Consider the following 15,078-nt stretch of genomic DNA (forward strand, 5'->3'; position numbering starts at 1 on the left):
CTTTAGTATGTGTGTAGTAAACAAAACGGCTGTTTTTTTTTCCTTACAGTAAAGACAATAAAGACTAGTTTAAAGTTAAAATATTTATATTTCAAATAAATGCTGCTCTTTTTCTTCTATTCATCAAAGAATCTTAAAATGCATCAGTCTGCTTGAAATTTACTAATATTAAAATTAACAATAAATGTTTCTTGAGCACCAAATCAGTCAATCAAATGTAATGAATAAATAACATTTCAAAATGTATTAAAATAGAAAACGGGTATTTTAAATCGCAATAATATTTCACAATACTTCTGGGTGTGTCTTTTTCTAGGTAAGAAACTTCAGGAACTTTTTTTTTTTTTAAATCTTACTGACCCCAAACTTTCTAACAGTGGTGCATGTATGTATGTACAGCCTCATAACTAACACACACAGTCTAAAAACCAACCAAACTCAAAAACAATTGTCATTTCATGAGTCTTATTTCATGAGTCAGTAGCGGAAGCGCCAGGAGTGTAAAGAGGGGACAGAGTATGGTTACAAGAGGATGGGGGAGAAAAAAAAAAAAGAGCCGTCTAAAAATATCCCATCCTGGCCAGGCAGAGTACAGCAGGAGGAGTCAGTCCCTTGAATCTCCCTTTAAAAGGGAAATGCTGATTGAACGCAGGGGGCGGTCTGCGCTACAAGTAGGGTAATCAGGACTTCCTCGGATCGGCAAGGTCTCACCCCAGCTAGTAAGGGGGGTGGTGGGGAAAATGCAAACCACCATCTCCTTGACATGCCAATATGGAATTAGAAACAGGGTGTGAGTTTTTTGCAGTCCCCAGGACTGTACAGAGAAGGATTTCCCACTGTCAGTGAGGATGGGATTCCTTCCCAGCAGAGGCGGATATGAGCTCCGGGTAATAAAAGCTTTCCGCTGGCCCCTGCTGGGGACGATGCACAACAAACCCTTAACCATCACTCTCGTAAAAAGGAATTTGATTCCATCACAATGATTATAAACCCCCAACAAGATGCACTCAAGCTGTGTGGGGTTTGGCTCCTTCTAGCATCTAACGCCACATGCACACGCTGTGAAAAAAAGATGCATAAAATGGAACAAAATGGGCAATAAATATCACAAGACAACCTTTGAAATGAAAACACAAATGTGACCCTGGACAACAAAATCAGTCGGGTAAAAGTGTAGCAATAGCCGAAAATACATTGTATGGGTCTATTATGTAAATGGATCAAAACTTTATTTTTGATTAGCAATATGCAATATTTTGCACCCTCAGATTCCAGACTTCAAACAGTTGTATCTCAGCCAAATATTTTCCTACCCTGACAAACCACACATCAATAGAAAGCTTATTTATCCGAACGTTAATGACTGGTTTTGTTGTCTAGGGTCACAAATGCTGAGTATTAAAAAGATCACAGTTGGAAGAGTACAAATCCTGATTTGACTTCTAATGTAATCAAATCTGGATTCAACTAAACTCAAATCAAAATAGATTATGCTTACATTGACCAATAAAGCCAGAAACATCCACACTAACAAACATGTTTGCAAAATGACTATGGTGCTGGGAAAGTGATTATCTAAGCCTACAATGTTTGAGTTTTGGCGCTCGTACATGTTTTCGTGTATACATTAACCCAGCGTACCGTGGGAGCTGAACGCCGAAGGGACAGCCTGAAGGGCCCTCAATCCTGTGCGCAGGGGTCAACATGGAAAGACCTTTCTTCAAAGCATAGCATACCAAATCCTTCAGAAAACATTCAATCGCAGGCTTATCAGGCATTCGGTTTCTTTGCACCTCACTGAGACCCTTCGGCACAACCGTTTAAAGCATGAAAATTTAATGAAGTAAACATTTCTGCAGTTGGATTCAGAAAAGTTAAATAGATCATGCTGTGCCATCTAGAAACAAAAATCAAAGGCTTTCACAACATTTTATGACAGCACATCAATAACCACGGTAAAGGCCACACCAAAGGACGAGAATAACAACTGTGCAACACTAAACAATGCAACTTTGAACAAAAATCACAAGATTGAGTCTTGAAGCCAGACTTGTATGGTCTTTGGCAATGTTTTAAAAGTCTTCCTGTATAATTTTATATGCAAGTCAAATCGAAAGTCTGCGTTTTTGAAATGGGCTGTGAAAATATGGTCTAAATATAATGCATACAACCTTTAATAGAAATCTCAGGAGCGCTACGCCATCTACAAACAAAATTGAAAGCTTTCACAATACTCTATGAGAAAAATCACAAGCTGAAGCCTTAAAGACAGACTTAGAAAATCTTTGGCACGGTTTTAAAAGCATTTCTCCAACAGGGAGTTACTTTTATATTCTTTTGCCATAAGTTAAAAGGTTTGGAGAGTGGTGAACATGTTAGTCTAGTCAAGTCAGCAGCTTTACAAACTGATTTACACATTATACATTCAGAAAGTTGACTTTAAAACTAGATGTTTAAGATGCAATTAAAGGCTCTAAAAGACAAATGTATGCAATACTCATGATTAGCAAAAAGATGAACAGTTGTCTAAGCTGATGTCATTCTGATGTCAGAGAAGAGCGTAGCTGAAATGATCATCAGAGTGGGAGTAGTGTCCATTTGTGGGCTGCTTTCATAAGCAGATGGAAGATGCATTGGCAAGGGATGATGTCTTTACCACAAAAAAAAAAAAAAAAAAAAAAAAAAAACTAGTTTGGGCAGACAGAATAAAAGCACTAAAATATAACACAAAAGGTACATCTATTTTCGAATATATCTCAGAAAAACAGCATGGTGATCTATCCCAACTAAACAGCTTTAAATCACAAAACGGACGATCTTTCCAGATCTTACCGAAGCCTAAATTAAAAGGCTTTTTTTCCTTTCTTTATTGGCATCAATGGTTCTATGAAGAACCTTGAACATCTATGAAACCTTGCAAAGACAGAAAATGTTTTAATAGTCAAAAAAGATTTCTTAGCTTTTTAAAATGTGCTTCAAAATGGTTCTATTAGAAACTGTTCACTGAAACGAAAAAAAAAAACCCACACTTTTGGAACCTTTATTTTTAAAGAATGTACTGCCAGGATTGCGGCTGACCCGTTCGGACAGATCTTAAAGGTGCAAATTAACTTTTTCAACCAACTATAAAAACAAAGAGCACCATTTTTTTATGCAACTGAACACCAAGGCAGATGTCCATTCAGAACGGGATCATATAGCACCGTTGACCCTTGCCAGAAAACTGTCTCTCAAACATTGTGTCTGGACTCTGGAACAAACGACGCCTGACGGTGCACTGGAACCGGGCCTAGACAACCGGTTCACTTAAAACCCAGCTGATATCGCTCCCAAAGCATACGGGCAAAACTCTCTCGTGCTCTTCTTTACAAGGATCTTTAATATGCACCTGCATAAACATAACTGGCAAACCAGTTACATTAAATCTCAGCTGTTATGCAACAAAGGAAAAAGTTCACCCTGAAATGACTCAGTCACCATTTACTTCCATTGCATCCATCTTTCCATAGGATCAAAGTCATTCTACCTAACATCCCATTTTGTGTTCCAAAGAAAGAAATACATGTCTGTTTTTATTTCTGGCTCTAACTCTAAAAGGCAAAACGCAGATGGCAAGCTCAAAAGGCCTACTGCTGACAACAGTATTAATAGTGCAAACTCAACAGGAACATAATGTTGCAAAAATTAGCCAAACACAAAAATATCCTCATTTAAGACTTCATATTACTTCTTGCAGAAAGGATGACAGGTGCATTTGCTCCTGTAGGGAGAACCTCCTGTCAGTGGGTGCCTATTGAAACGGGCGCCACACACAATAATAGAAGGGTGTGGACAAAAATAATAAAATAAACTGCAGTAACCGTGCAATGTCAAATATCAGATGTCATATTTTTAAAACGATGTCGCTCAGAAAAACCCCCCAGAAACTTCCTACTAAGAAAAAACAACAACAAAGAAATTCCCTCTGTCAAAACACATATGCATTACAAAAAGAGAAATGTGTTTCCTTGTTAATGCCTTTAGGTAAACCAGCTAAGCTAACACATATGGAAGTTATTCAACAGGCTAAATATACACTAAACGCAGTGTATACACACTGTCTATTGTCTAAGTGTCTGAATGACAAAAAATAAGTCAGTGTTTGGCGAAGCGAGGACTACTATTTGTGTATTTTATTAAAAGCCGGTCAAACGCTGCAGCTAGCGGCTAACTTACTCGGCTAACTGTACAACTAACGTTAGTCTGGCAGACTGATGATTACACACACAAAACACAGGCGTTGCCACAAGAAATGGACGTTTGAGGGAGAAAGAGGGATGAGGTATGTTATAAAGAAGTGAATTGAGAGAGGAAAGCAGCTGAATGTGGAGGCGGTGGACAAGAGAGGCCTTGGTGGGATACTCACCCTGTCTATCTGTACAGGCAGATTCACAGCAAATAAAATCTATCTGAACGGCCCAGGTCTAGCACAACAGCTCACAATATAATTTCCCCGGGTGGGCTGTCCCTGCTCCTGTGTGATTTGATGCGAAAACACCAAGCCTTGTTTCTTACAGCCTCTCTGTAGAGCGGTAGAGCCTCCTAACCACCATCTTACATTGAAATAGGGAGGGGGGCGCGTCAAGTAGTGACTTTTCAGCGCATGCGCAGTTGATGATAGGTTTGGGCGTATGGGTAATGTAGTGCGCAATATACAAGTACTGTAAATGTTATGGTTTCGAGAACTATATATTGAAGGTCGAACTGTGTGCTCAAGGGTATTGTTTTTACATTTCGTTGAAGCGAATTGTGGTGTTTAACATTTTATACATTTGCAAAATTCAGTAATTGCAATGCGTGTTGGCAAATAAATAGCTTAAAATTATGTTTTATAATTGTTAACTTTGCTGCAGATTTTCATGTTTTGAATTATAATTATACATATGCAACATGTATAAATGTTTTAATATTTGAATTGCAATTGTACTGGTTGATGAATTATGTTTCAGAATTGCGTAAAAGTTACATACATATGCTATACATAAGGTAGCTGTAATAATAATGATAAAAATGTATTTGATGATAATAATAATAACTGGAGTAAAAAGTGTGTCAGTTTGCTCTATATCAGTATTATTAATATCATTAGTCCTTCTTTAAATAATAATTGATTTAATAATAAAAATAACATTAATAATAATAACAATATTACAACTACTACTACTAATAATAGTAATAATAACTGGAGAAAAAAGTGTGACAGCTTGGCCCAGTTTGCCAGTGTTTTTATGTTTACTATTATCGTTATTATTCTTTCATCAATAATAATTTATTTGCTAATAATAATAATAATAATAATAATAATAATAATAATAACTGGAGTAAGAAGTGTGACTTCTTGCCCCAGTTTGCTCTATATTAGTATTTGTATTATTATTATTTCTTTAAATAATAATTTATTTAATAATAATAACAATAATAATAATCATCATCAAAATAATTTGAGCAAAAAGTGTTACAGCTTGCCCCAGGTTGCACTATATCAGTATTTTTATTATTTTTATTATTATTATTTCCTTAAAAAAATACTTTTTTGGTTTATTATTAATAATAACAATAATAATAAAAATATCCAGATTAAAAAGTGTGACTTCTTGCCCCAGTTCGCTCTATATCAGTATTTTTATTCTTAATATTCTTTCTTTAAATGATATTTTTAAATAATAATAATAATAATAATAATGATAATAATAATAATAATTTTATTTTTTTAATAATAATAATAAATACTAATAACTGGAGTAAAAAATGTAACAGTTTGCCCCAGTTCGCTCTATATCAGTATTTTTATTCTTATTATTCTTTCTTTAAATTATATTGTTAAATAATAATAATAATAATAATTTTATTTATTTAATAATAATAATAAATACTAATAACTGGGGTAAAAAGTGTAACAGCTTGCCCCAGTTTGCCCTGTATCAGTATTTTTATGTTTACTATTATCATTTATTCCATAAATATTTTACAATAATAATAATAATTATTATTATTATTATTTATTAAATAATAATAATAAATACTAATAACTGGAGTAAAAAGTGTGACAGCTTGCCCCAGTTTATCAGTATTTTATTTTTATTTTACTATTATTATTTCCTTAAATAATATTTTTTTAAATAATAATAATAATTGTACAACTACTAATAATAATAACAACTGGAGTAAAAAGTTTGATATCTTGGCCCAGTTTGTCCTATATCAGTATTTTTATTATTATCTATATTATCAAATAACTGAACGGATGTTCAGGAAATAGTATAGTAATACAGCATTAGTATTGAAAACTTGAACTCACCAAGTTTAAGTTTGCACCACTTCTAAAGTTAAACAGTAGGAGGAGACATAGGCCAAGGTTTTTTAGAAAGAATACAATTCATGTACACATTATCTGGGCTGGCTGTTTGAGTCTAAACAAGGAACACAGTCATAGTTTAAACAGAAATGAAAATATCCAAACAACGAATAGAACAATGCTTTTGTTCTGTACTATAGTTTCATGCAAGCCAGAAAACCTAATTTTCTTCTTTTTTCTTTTTTTAAATAGCATTTTTATTTACAATATTTTCAAATAATAAACAGATTTTCATTCTTAAACAGGCACCAGATGACACATTTCAGCAATGTCTGTGGCCACATCCTTTAAAATCTGACTCTGGTCTACAGTCTGCAGAATAGCTTTAAGATTACACCAGAATACTCGCTGCTTGCGTTCGTCTGCCGGCCACTCCAGGTACGTTTTCCGCCTCAGCAGCTTTCTCAACTTCAGAAACTTTTTCGGCAGAGAGTCTGCTGGTATAGGCTCCAACAAAACAAACACCAGAGAGTCGTCATTCACACTGATCGCCCTGTGCTGGGCGAAAAACAGCTCATAGTTGCACCACTCGCTTTGGACAAAGTGTTTGGACAGGATGAAGAGGCTCTTGTAGCTGTCCTCCACACAATGGATTATATTGTCCACAATCCACTTCCCAGGTTCAAAATCCCTCTCATGGACGCAAAGAGACAGGCCTGACCTTTCCAATTCAGGTACCAGCAGAGATCCCACCCAAGCTGAGTCATGTTGGCTGTAGGAAATGAAGGCATGGTAGCGGAAGCTGGCATTTAGCAGTCGATCAACCCTCTTGTAGCCTCTCCTTTTCATTCGTATCCAAACCCAAAGCATTTTGGTGTACCAGACGCCATCACAAGCATAAACAGTGACGGCCAGAGCAGTCCCTACAATAAATAAAACAGATAAAACCACAGCAGCCTGCAAGCCAGGTTGACAAGACAGCCATCTGTGGTCATACGTCTCCAAACGTCGACCGGAAAATGACGGTGGGGTGCTGCAAGTGTAATCCTGAGGCCAATCCGAGAGAAGTGATTTATTAAACACAGTCATGAACCAAAAGGAATCACAATCACAACTAAATGGATTGTTGCCGGCTTTCAAAGTCCTCAGCTTGGGAAGACCTTCCATTGATTTCTGGTTGATGAAAGTAATCGCGTTCTGGTCAATGTGCAGACTTACTAATTTAGGAGCCTGAAAATCCGATGGGATAACCTGTATGCTGTTAAAACTCAAATAGAGGTACGTTAGTCTAGGAAACAATGATATTGTGTTTAAAGGAATAACACTTATGCCTGTCTTCGACAGGTCTATCTTCTGAAAGAACGGAGATAGATACTGAAATACATTGTTTCCTAGATTATTGTGGCCGAGGCTCAACTCAATCAGGTGGGGTGGCCAAAAACACGGTTTGCCAATGGAAATAGAGTTGAAACTCAAGTCAAGAGACTCCAGGAACTTCATATCATTGACTTTTTTGGCAATCTCAGCCAGGTCATTGAAACGGTTATGGCTTAGCGAAAGTTTCCTCAAGGCTGGAAACACTTTTTGTGATGAGCAACCAAACCACCAGAAGCCACTTTCATCCAAGAGGTTGTTTGACAGGTCCAAAACTCGAAGAGACTTTATGGCTGAGATTAGATTGCATGGAAGAATATTCATTCCAGTACCAGAGAACTTCATGTAGGTTAGTTTGTTGACTAGTTCCACACTCACGTTAAACGTAGGGTAGTGGTACTGATGGTGGCGTACACCATCAAGTACGAACGCTCGTAGATTGGTGGTGTGATTCTGCTTTGGCAGCTGGAAGCCGTCAGGAGTGTCTTCATTGTATGTGATATTTAAAAACACGGTTTCCTCAAAAGATGATTTCCAAACATTTCTGAAGAGTTTCACCATCACAGAGCTGTTTAGCCAGGTGTCTACGATGGTTAAGTTACTGAGGAAATGTAAGTCTTTAAAAGCCATGAAAGGATCAGTCTTGATGGTGCATTGGTTTGGAAATAACTTGACAAGCTGAATTTTTTTGGTTCGGGATTGGTCAAAATCCATAATCATGTTAGTGAAAATGTCGAAACGTTGGCAAAAACTTACTTTCAGAACTACTTCCTGTAACGATTTGAATTGCGAAAAAGAGCCATTTTCATAGTTTCGCAATTCCGTTCCATCTCCAAATATGAGTTTATTCAAACAAATGTTTTGAAGAGGACCAAAGTCAGCCACGTTAACAGAAGTAGCGTCTTTACTACCAATCGCAAGGATGGAAAGGTAACTTAAGTTGCCAAACGAGTCTGGAAGCGCATAGCTAGGATATACATTGCTGGACAGGTCTAGGATCCTTAGCTTGGGTAAACACAAGTTCGGAATTACCATCAGATGGTTGTTGGAGATGTTCAGCACTTTCATTTCAGAGTTGCTGCTGAAGGCATCAGGGGAGATGTATTGAAGTCCACAGTGTGTGACTTTGAGCAAGCAGAGATGGGTTAAACTAGACAGGTCAGTGTGAACAATGCTGGAGATGTTGTTGTGGGACACATCTAGGTACTCTATGCTGTTTGATAAATGTGATGGCATTCTTGTTAGATTGCTGTTGGAAAGATCTTTTGTGTGCTCCGTCGAAGTGAAACAATATCTGACTTCTTCACCACGTGCTTTGAACGAAATCAGGAAGAGATATGAGATAAGCACAGGCCAGATGGTGGACAACATCCTCTGAAAATAAAAAAAAGGTTTATGTGTTAAATCATGAATTAATTATATATGCATACATTTGTTTGATAAATGTGGACAAATACCAGGGTACTGATAAAAACCCTGTAACATAATATAATAAAAATAAAACCATGCATTAAGAGCTGGGGGTGAAAACTTTTGAATTTGAAGATCTAACTTATTTTGTCTTCTGGGAAACTATCTTCTGTAGTCTCTGGAGGGCAGTACTAAATGAAAAAAATATGACATTTAGGCAAAATAAGAAAAACGTACACATCTTCATTCTGTTCAAAAGTTTTAATGCATGGTTTTTACTTCTGAAGCATCAATGAGCGTTTGAACCTTTTGTAATCATTGTGAGTCCATTTGTTGTTCTCAATGTGAAAAAATGGATCTTACAAGCATACAGTCATTATTGGAAAGGTTTCAAAAACAAAAATGCTGGAAAACCAAAGAACTTCTTGGACAAGAAGGGCTTTTCTGAAGAACAGCAGGACAAACAAGGGACTCATGAACAACTATTACTCAACAAAACATTAAAAAACGCAACTGTGGGTCATTCGGGTAACAACACAGTATTAAGAATCAAGGGGATGTAAACTTTTGAACGGAGTAATTTTTATAAATTCAGCTAATATTTTCTCTTGTGGACTATTTGTAAACATCTTTTCCATCGTGAAATATCTTATTCAGGTCAGTCCTAAATAAACAATAACATGCATTTCGTATGATCCCTCTTATTTTGGTAAAAAAAAAATACATTTTGCAGATTTCGAAAGGAGATGTAAGCATTTGAGCTCAACTGTAATATCATAAAAACATTAAATGACTGCTATACACTTGCTTGGACACGAAAACAAACAAACACATAAATAAATGCTTATTTACCTTAGATATGAAACATGAAATTTGCTGTTCAGTAATTACAGCCTGAGCTCTGCTGTGATTATGTGCCTTTATAAAGACACGCCTGTACATGATATCAATCATATTAAAAGAAAAACAATTACACAATGTTAATTTCCTGAGTACTTCAACTTCCCTAACTGCACAATACTCAACTTCTCTAAATGCCCAGAGATAAAACCTTAAATGGCCAAAATGTGCAATACCTCTAACGTAATTTATAGTAAATGTGTCAACCACACATCTTAGTTAGTTTAGTTTCATTACTGAAAGGTCACACTTTAAACTGACTTACCGTTTGACTGCACATTTGCATATTTACTCACATTAAGTTGCACCTTCTATCAGTGCTGCCTACTCTATTTATATACTGGGTGTGAGTATAGAGAGAGAGAGAGAGAGAGAGAGAGAGAGAGAGAGATAGGGAGAGCATTAAAACTGCTTTATTGAAAACATTAATGCACTAATTAAATGTCAATACCACTGTAATACAGGACAAATAAATAAATAAGAGAATCCCAGGGACATGTTGAATATTTAATGTTTAATTGCACATATTTAACACAAGTCACAATGATAATGATTTCAAGAGAGAGAAATAACCAGCCTTTGTTGTGGTGTCATTGCTGTGGTCAGATGTAAAAGGGAACAATGGAGGGACTTTCCTTACTGTCTTACAAGAAAAGCTGTTTACAACTGATGTGATTAAGCATCTTTGTTTATATTTACAGTTTTTTAAAACATATTTTAAATAAATTCTTCAGAATAAATTATGTTCGGTGCTCAAAAAGCTGCTTAAAAAGCATGATCACTACCTCAGTTGTGGTATATTTGTTTTGTTCTTGGTTGTTATTTAGATTATTTGGGTTATTTTGTTTTACCCCAAATTCATTTTTTTTTTCTTCAGTGTTTTGATAGTTTTTGTGTTATACAGCTCCTATGCACCCAGGGTTATTTATAACAGGGTTTTGGAGCCTCTTCAGGAAAGAGCAGTTCTACGTGCCACCAAAAGCCTTTCTTTGGTAAAATACAGGTTTGTGTACATTTCATTTTATCTATAAAATTGTTAGTGTGCTGTATATCATTCCATTTTAAATCAACCTGTTATGCTGGGTTAAAGAAAAACAATTTGCTGGGTAAAATTACCCCAAATGTGTTATGTTCAATATTTACCCAGCCCTTGGGTTACAAAAACAATCCAAATTGGGTTGTTTTTAACTCAGTGTTTTTTTAGAGTGCACATCTGTGTTCTAAAAGGACTTCTTTAAAGCAATTCCAAACAAATGACTCTATTTTTCTATTTGATTTGGGGAAAGTATGCTTTTCAAAATTCCCAGCAAAACATTACAGTATCTGTTTGCTTTTCCTCTCGTTTCTTTTTGCTGTGTTTGAAGTGTGTAATATTTGGTAAGTAATAGTGGGTTTTGGCATTTACATGTAAACTCCATAGTTTTAAGCAGGAACTGTGACAGGAAAAATTGGTTGATTCACATGAAAACAAGGAAAGGCAATATCTAATTTTGTCTGCTTTTCAGAGAAATTGAAACTGGTTGAAATTGGTCACCAAAGTATGAAAACACTTAAAGTAAATAACTCTGAAAAATTAAACTTAATTTCATAGAATGCAGATCAAATGCTATAATCTTCAACAATGTGATGATCACCCTAAATGTTACGTTATTTTTGTATCTTGTCAAAGTTTTTGAACAGTAAGTTTTTTCATGTTTTTTCTCTCTCTTCTGCTCACCAAGCCAGCAGTCAAAATGTAGAAATATTTTTACTATTTAAAATAACTGTTTTCTATTTGAATATATTTAAAAATGTAATTTATTCCTGTATTTTCAAAGCTGAATTTATACCATCTTTACTCCAGTCTTCAGTCTTGTAACGTGATCCTTCAGAAATCATTTTAATATGCTGATTTGATGCTCAAAAAACATTTACTATTATTATTTTGTTGAAAACAGCTTCAGAAGAAGAGCATTTATCTGATATAGAAATCTTTTGTAACATTATAATGTCTTTATCATCACGCTATCAATTTAAAGTATCCTTGCTAAATAAAAGCATTAATTTCTATCATTTCTTTCCTAAAACAGATTATACTGACTCCAAGCTTTTGAATGGTATAGTGTATAATGTTAAAAAAGCTTTTTTTTATTTCAGGTAAATGCTGATATTTGGATATTTCTATTCATCAAATAATCCTAAAAATACTGTTTTAAATATTGTTAATAATAATAATAATAATAATAATAATAAAAAAACAAATTCTTGAACAGCAAATCATCATATTAGAATGATTTCTGAAGGATCATGTGAAACTAAAGACTGGAGTAAAGATGCTAAAAATTCAGGTTTGATCACTGGAATAAATTACATTTTAAAATATATTCAAATAGAAAAAAAGCTATTTTAAAAAACATTACAAATCTGTTCAAAAACATTTGACTGGTAGGCCTACTGTATGATATTTGTTATTCTGAACACTAATTTGGACACTAATTTGTGTGATGTAGAAAAATAACATTTGAATACATTCTAAGCTTGTTACAATTGTCAATAAAAGTTGAGTTGATAATGTAATCATTTGAGAAGGTGTTGTTCCCCTAGTTTGTCAGGTTGTCACCTGACTCGTGTTAGGTCTTCGGTTTTCCGAAAACGCCCGAATACGATGCGGTTTTTGTTTTCCGAAAACACTCGATCAAGTACGGCGCCTTCGGTTTTCCGAAAATGGCCGAGCGCAGAACAGCCGCTTTCCGGAAGATCCGGGTGCTGGGACTTCAACATAAACAGCAATGGCGGAGGCAGCGGCAGCGTCAACAGCGGCTCCAGCAGTTATCGGAGGCTGGACGAAGCACGTACCCTGCAGGTTAGTGAAAATCAGTCGAGGAACGCGGTTGTCACAACATGAATCGCTCACAAATATAAAACGCAACCGCCTGTCCGTGCGTCGATGGCGAGGCATCGGATAGCGCCGCTGTCTTTGTGCTGAACTGGATGAGTGTGTGTGTGTGTTTGTTGTTGTAGCGCACCGATCAGCGATCAGTCCGACAGCCGCTGCTATTTGCGGTCCTTTCTTCCTCTGTGTGTGTTTATCTCTGCAACATCCGTGTTTGCGAAAAACAACACAGCACTGCATCCACCACATATGGCAGTCAGTTTGACAGCAAAGAGTATTCAAGGAAGCCATTAAGAAAAACCTTGAGTTTACCAGTTTGGGCAGCAGCCAATGTGTCAGTGTCAGCCTTGATGATTTATGTACATGATTTCATTTAGCAAGCTTTATCCTAGTCTAGTCATGACTGCACAAAATAGTAAAAAAGGCAAGTAGGTGTTTTTGATATTTCAAACCTGAATAATATGTCATGTTTACATTAGCACTGTTGTCATATATAACATGCACCTATGAAGGGTTATCTGGGTCAAGCTGTTCATACTGTAAATTATGTAGGCAGTCTATTATGAATCACAGTCTGTATGACATGGATATTAGGATGCCATAAAGCAACCTGTGTAAAATCCTATACAGTACAAGCTCAAAAAACATTTATATTTGTAGGTATTTCATGCACGGGCTTTGCAAAGAGGGCGACAACTGTCGATATTTACACGACCTCAGCAGCTGCAAGCCAACCATGATCTGCAAGTTCTTTCAAAAGGGATGCTGTGCTTTTGGGGACCGTTGCAGGTAAGAGATACAGCGATAAAACATAAGTCTTAACTCAAAATGCTTCAAAACAACCGAGTAGATCTGTACAGATATTACATAACATTAAATGTAACGTAATCTGTATTTCCGTCTTCGGAGCCTCAACACGTGAGTGTTTAAATGTAGTAGCGGTAAGCAAGGCTTCTGAGAAGTGTTGTGTGTTGCTTCATTAGGTTCCCTTGATATCCGAGATGCAGAATTTTCTGTAAACAAGTTGTTGAGTTTGGCGCTTTCTTAAAGGGATAGTTCACCCAAATTGAATATTCTGCCACCATTTATAATCGTTTTGCTGCCAAGCACAAAGGATGATAGTTCGAAGAGCGTTTTTGTCTGACTTTCATTGTATTGACAAAAAAACACATTTTTTTAAAAGTATTTAAATAAAAACAAGTTTGGAGTGACAATGTCATTTTTGTCTGAACTGTCACTTTAAGAGAAGTAAAAATAGCTATTGCAGGTTGAGTTCTGTGCATTTTATGCATTTGTGTTCTATTAATGTTGGCATTTGTATACCTAAAGACACCAAGTGCGCTTGAAAAGTACCATGTAGGTATATAAATGCCAAAACGAATGCAACACAAATGCTTTTTGCCGTTAATATATCTTTGGCCTACAAACAGAGCACCTTTGCCCATTGCAGTCAAGTGCATTGCTAGAAGCAGTGTAAAAAATTAGCCTGTGAGCCAGACAGTGCAGACAATGTTTGTCTCATATCTGTCTGCGGTCAAGTGTATCCCCATAGTAACTGCTGCCCCCAGCTCGGCAGTATGGGAATGTCTTTGTTTGCCGAGGCTGTTCTATGACAGCGTTACATCTGACCGAGAGCTCCCTCTTACTCCAGTGTTTCCTGTGGATTCAGGGTCTTGAGCGTAAATGATGTCTGGAGGCTAGATTGATGTCTGACAGAGTTGTATTGTCAGCTTTGAGATGCCCATATGGGGTTTACCGCATGTTTTTGGCAAGAAACAGGGGGGCCAGCTTTCATTAAGTGTGCGTGGAAAGGGCCTCAATGTATGCTTCAGTATGCTTCATTATGGATGGATTCTCCTTTGCTGCTTTGTGTCTATCTCTGTCTCTTGCTGTCTCCTTCTATGTATACCCCCGCCTCCATGTCCACCCCCACCAAACTGGGGGCCAAACAGAGCACACTGCAGCCTGCATGGCAATTACATAACCCCAGTGTGTTAACATGCATCTCTCTCTCTCTCTCTCTCTCTCTCTCTCTCTCTCTCTCTCTCTCTCTGTCTCTGTCTCCTTCTGCTGCTGTTGCTACCGCCGTCAGGTTCATTCGGTTCATTCCGCCATTCTGCAGTAGCCACTTGTGCTTCTACCGCTGTGTCATTTATTTATGCGACCCCCCCCCACCCCCTCATATAGG

The 15,078-nt window shown here is 36.5% G+C and overlaps 3 protein-coding genes across 4 annotated transcripts in view; 1 reads left to right on the forward strand and 2 right to left on the reverse strand.

Moving 5' to 3' along the window:
- The window catches only part of cnot4b (CCR4-NOT transcription complex, subunit 4b), a 29,647-nt gene extending 25,067 nt beyond the window's left edge, over positions 1-4,580 (reverse strand). For both annotated transcript variants that reach the window (XM_073838045.1, XM_073838044.1), the window contains exon 1: positions 4,406-4,580. The gene's annotated coding sequence lies outside the window, so the exon portion shown is untranslated. The remainder of the gene's footprint in view (positions 1-4,405) is intronic.
- Positions 4,581-6,631: 2,051 nt separating this feature from the next.
- On the reverse strand, positions 6,632-9,079 carry LOC141333293 (toll-like receptor 1). Its single transcript, XM_073838270.1, has one exon. It carries the CDS (start codon positions 9,077-9,079, stop codon positions 6,632-6,634), a length of 2,448 nt encoding a protein of 815 aa, XP_073694371.1.
- A 3,684-nt stretch (positions 9,080-12,763) lies between these two features.
- mkrn1 (makorin, ring finger protein, 1) overlaps positions 12,764-15,078 on the forward strand; it is a 12,188-nt gene continuing 9,873 nt past the window's right edge. Inside the window, exons 1-2 of the mRNA XM_073838198.1 lie at positions 12,764-12,860; positions 13,551-13,679. Coding sequence (XP_073694299.1) covers positions 12,787-12,860; positions 13,551-13,679 — 203 coding nt within the window. The 5' untranslated portion in view covers positions 12,764-12,786. The remainder of the gene's footprint in view (positions 12,861-13,550; positions 13,680-15,078) is intronic.

This window comes from Garra rufa, chromosome 4 (genome assembly GCF_049309525.1).
Source record: "Garra rufa chromosome 4, GarRuf1.0, whole genome shotgun sequence".
NCBI classification, from domain to species: domain Eukaryota; kingdom Metazoa; phylum Chordata; class Actinopteri; order Cypriniformes; family Cyprinidae; genus Garra; species Garra rufa.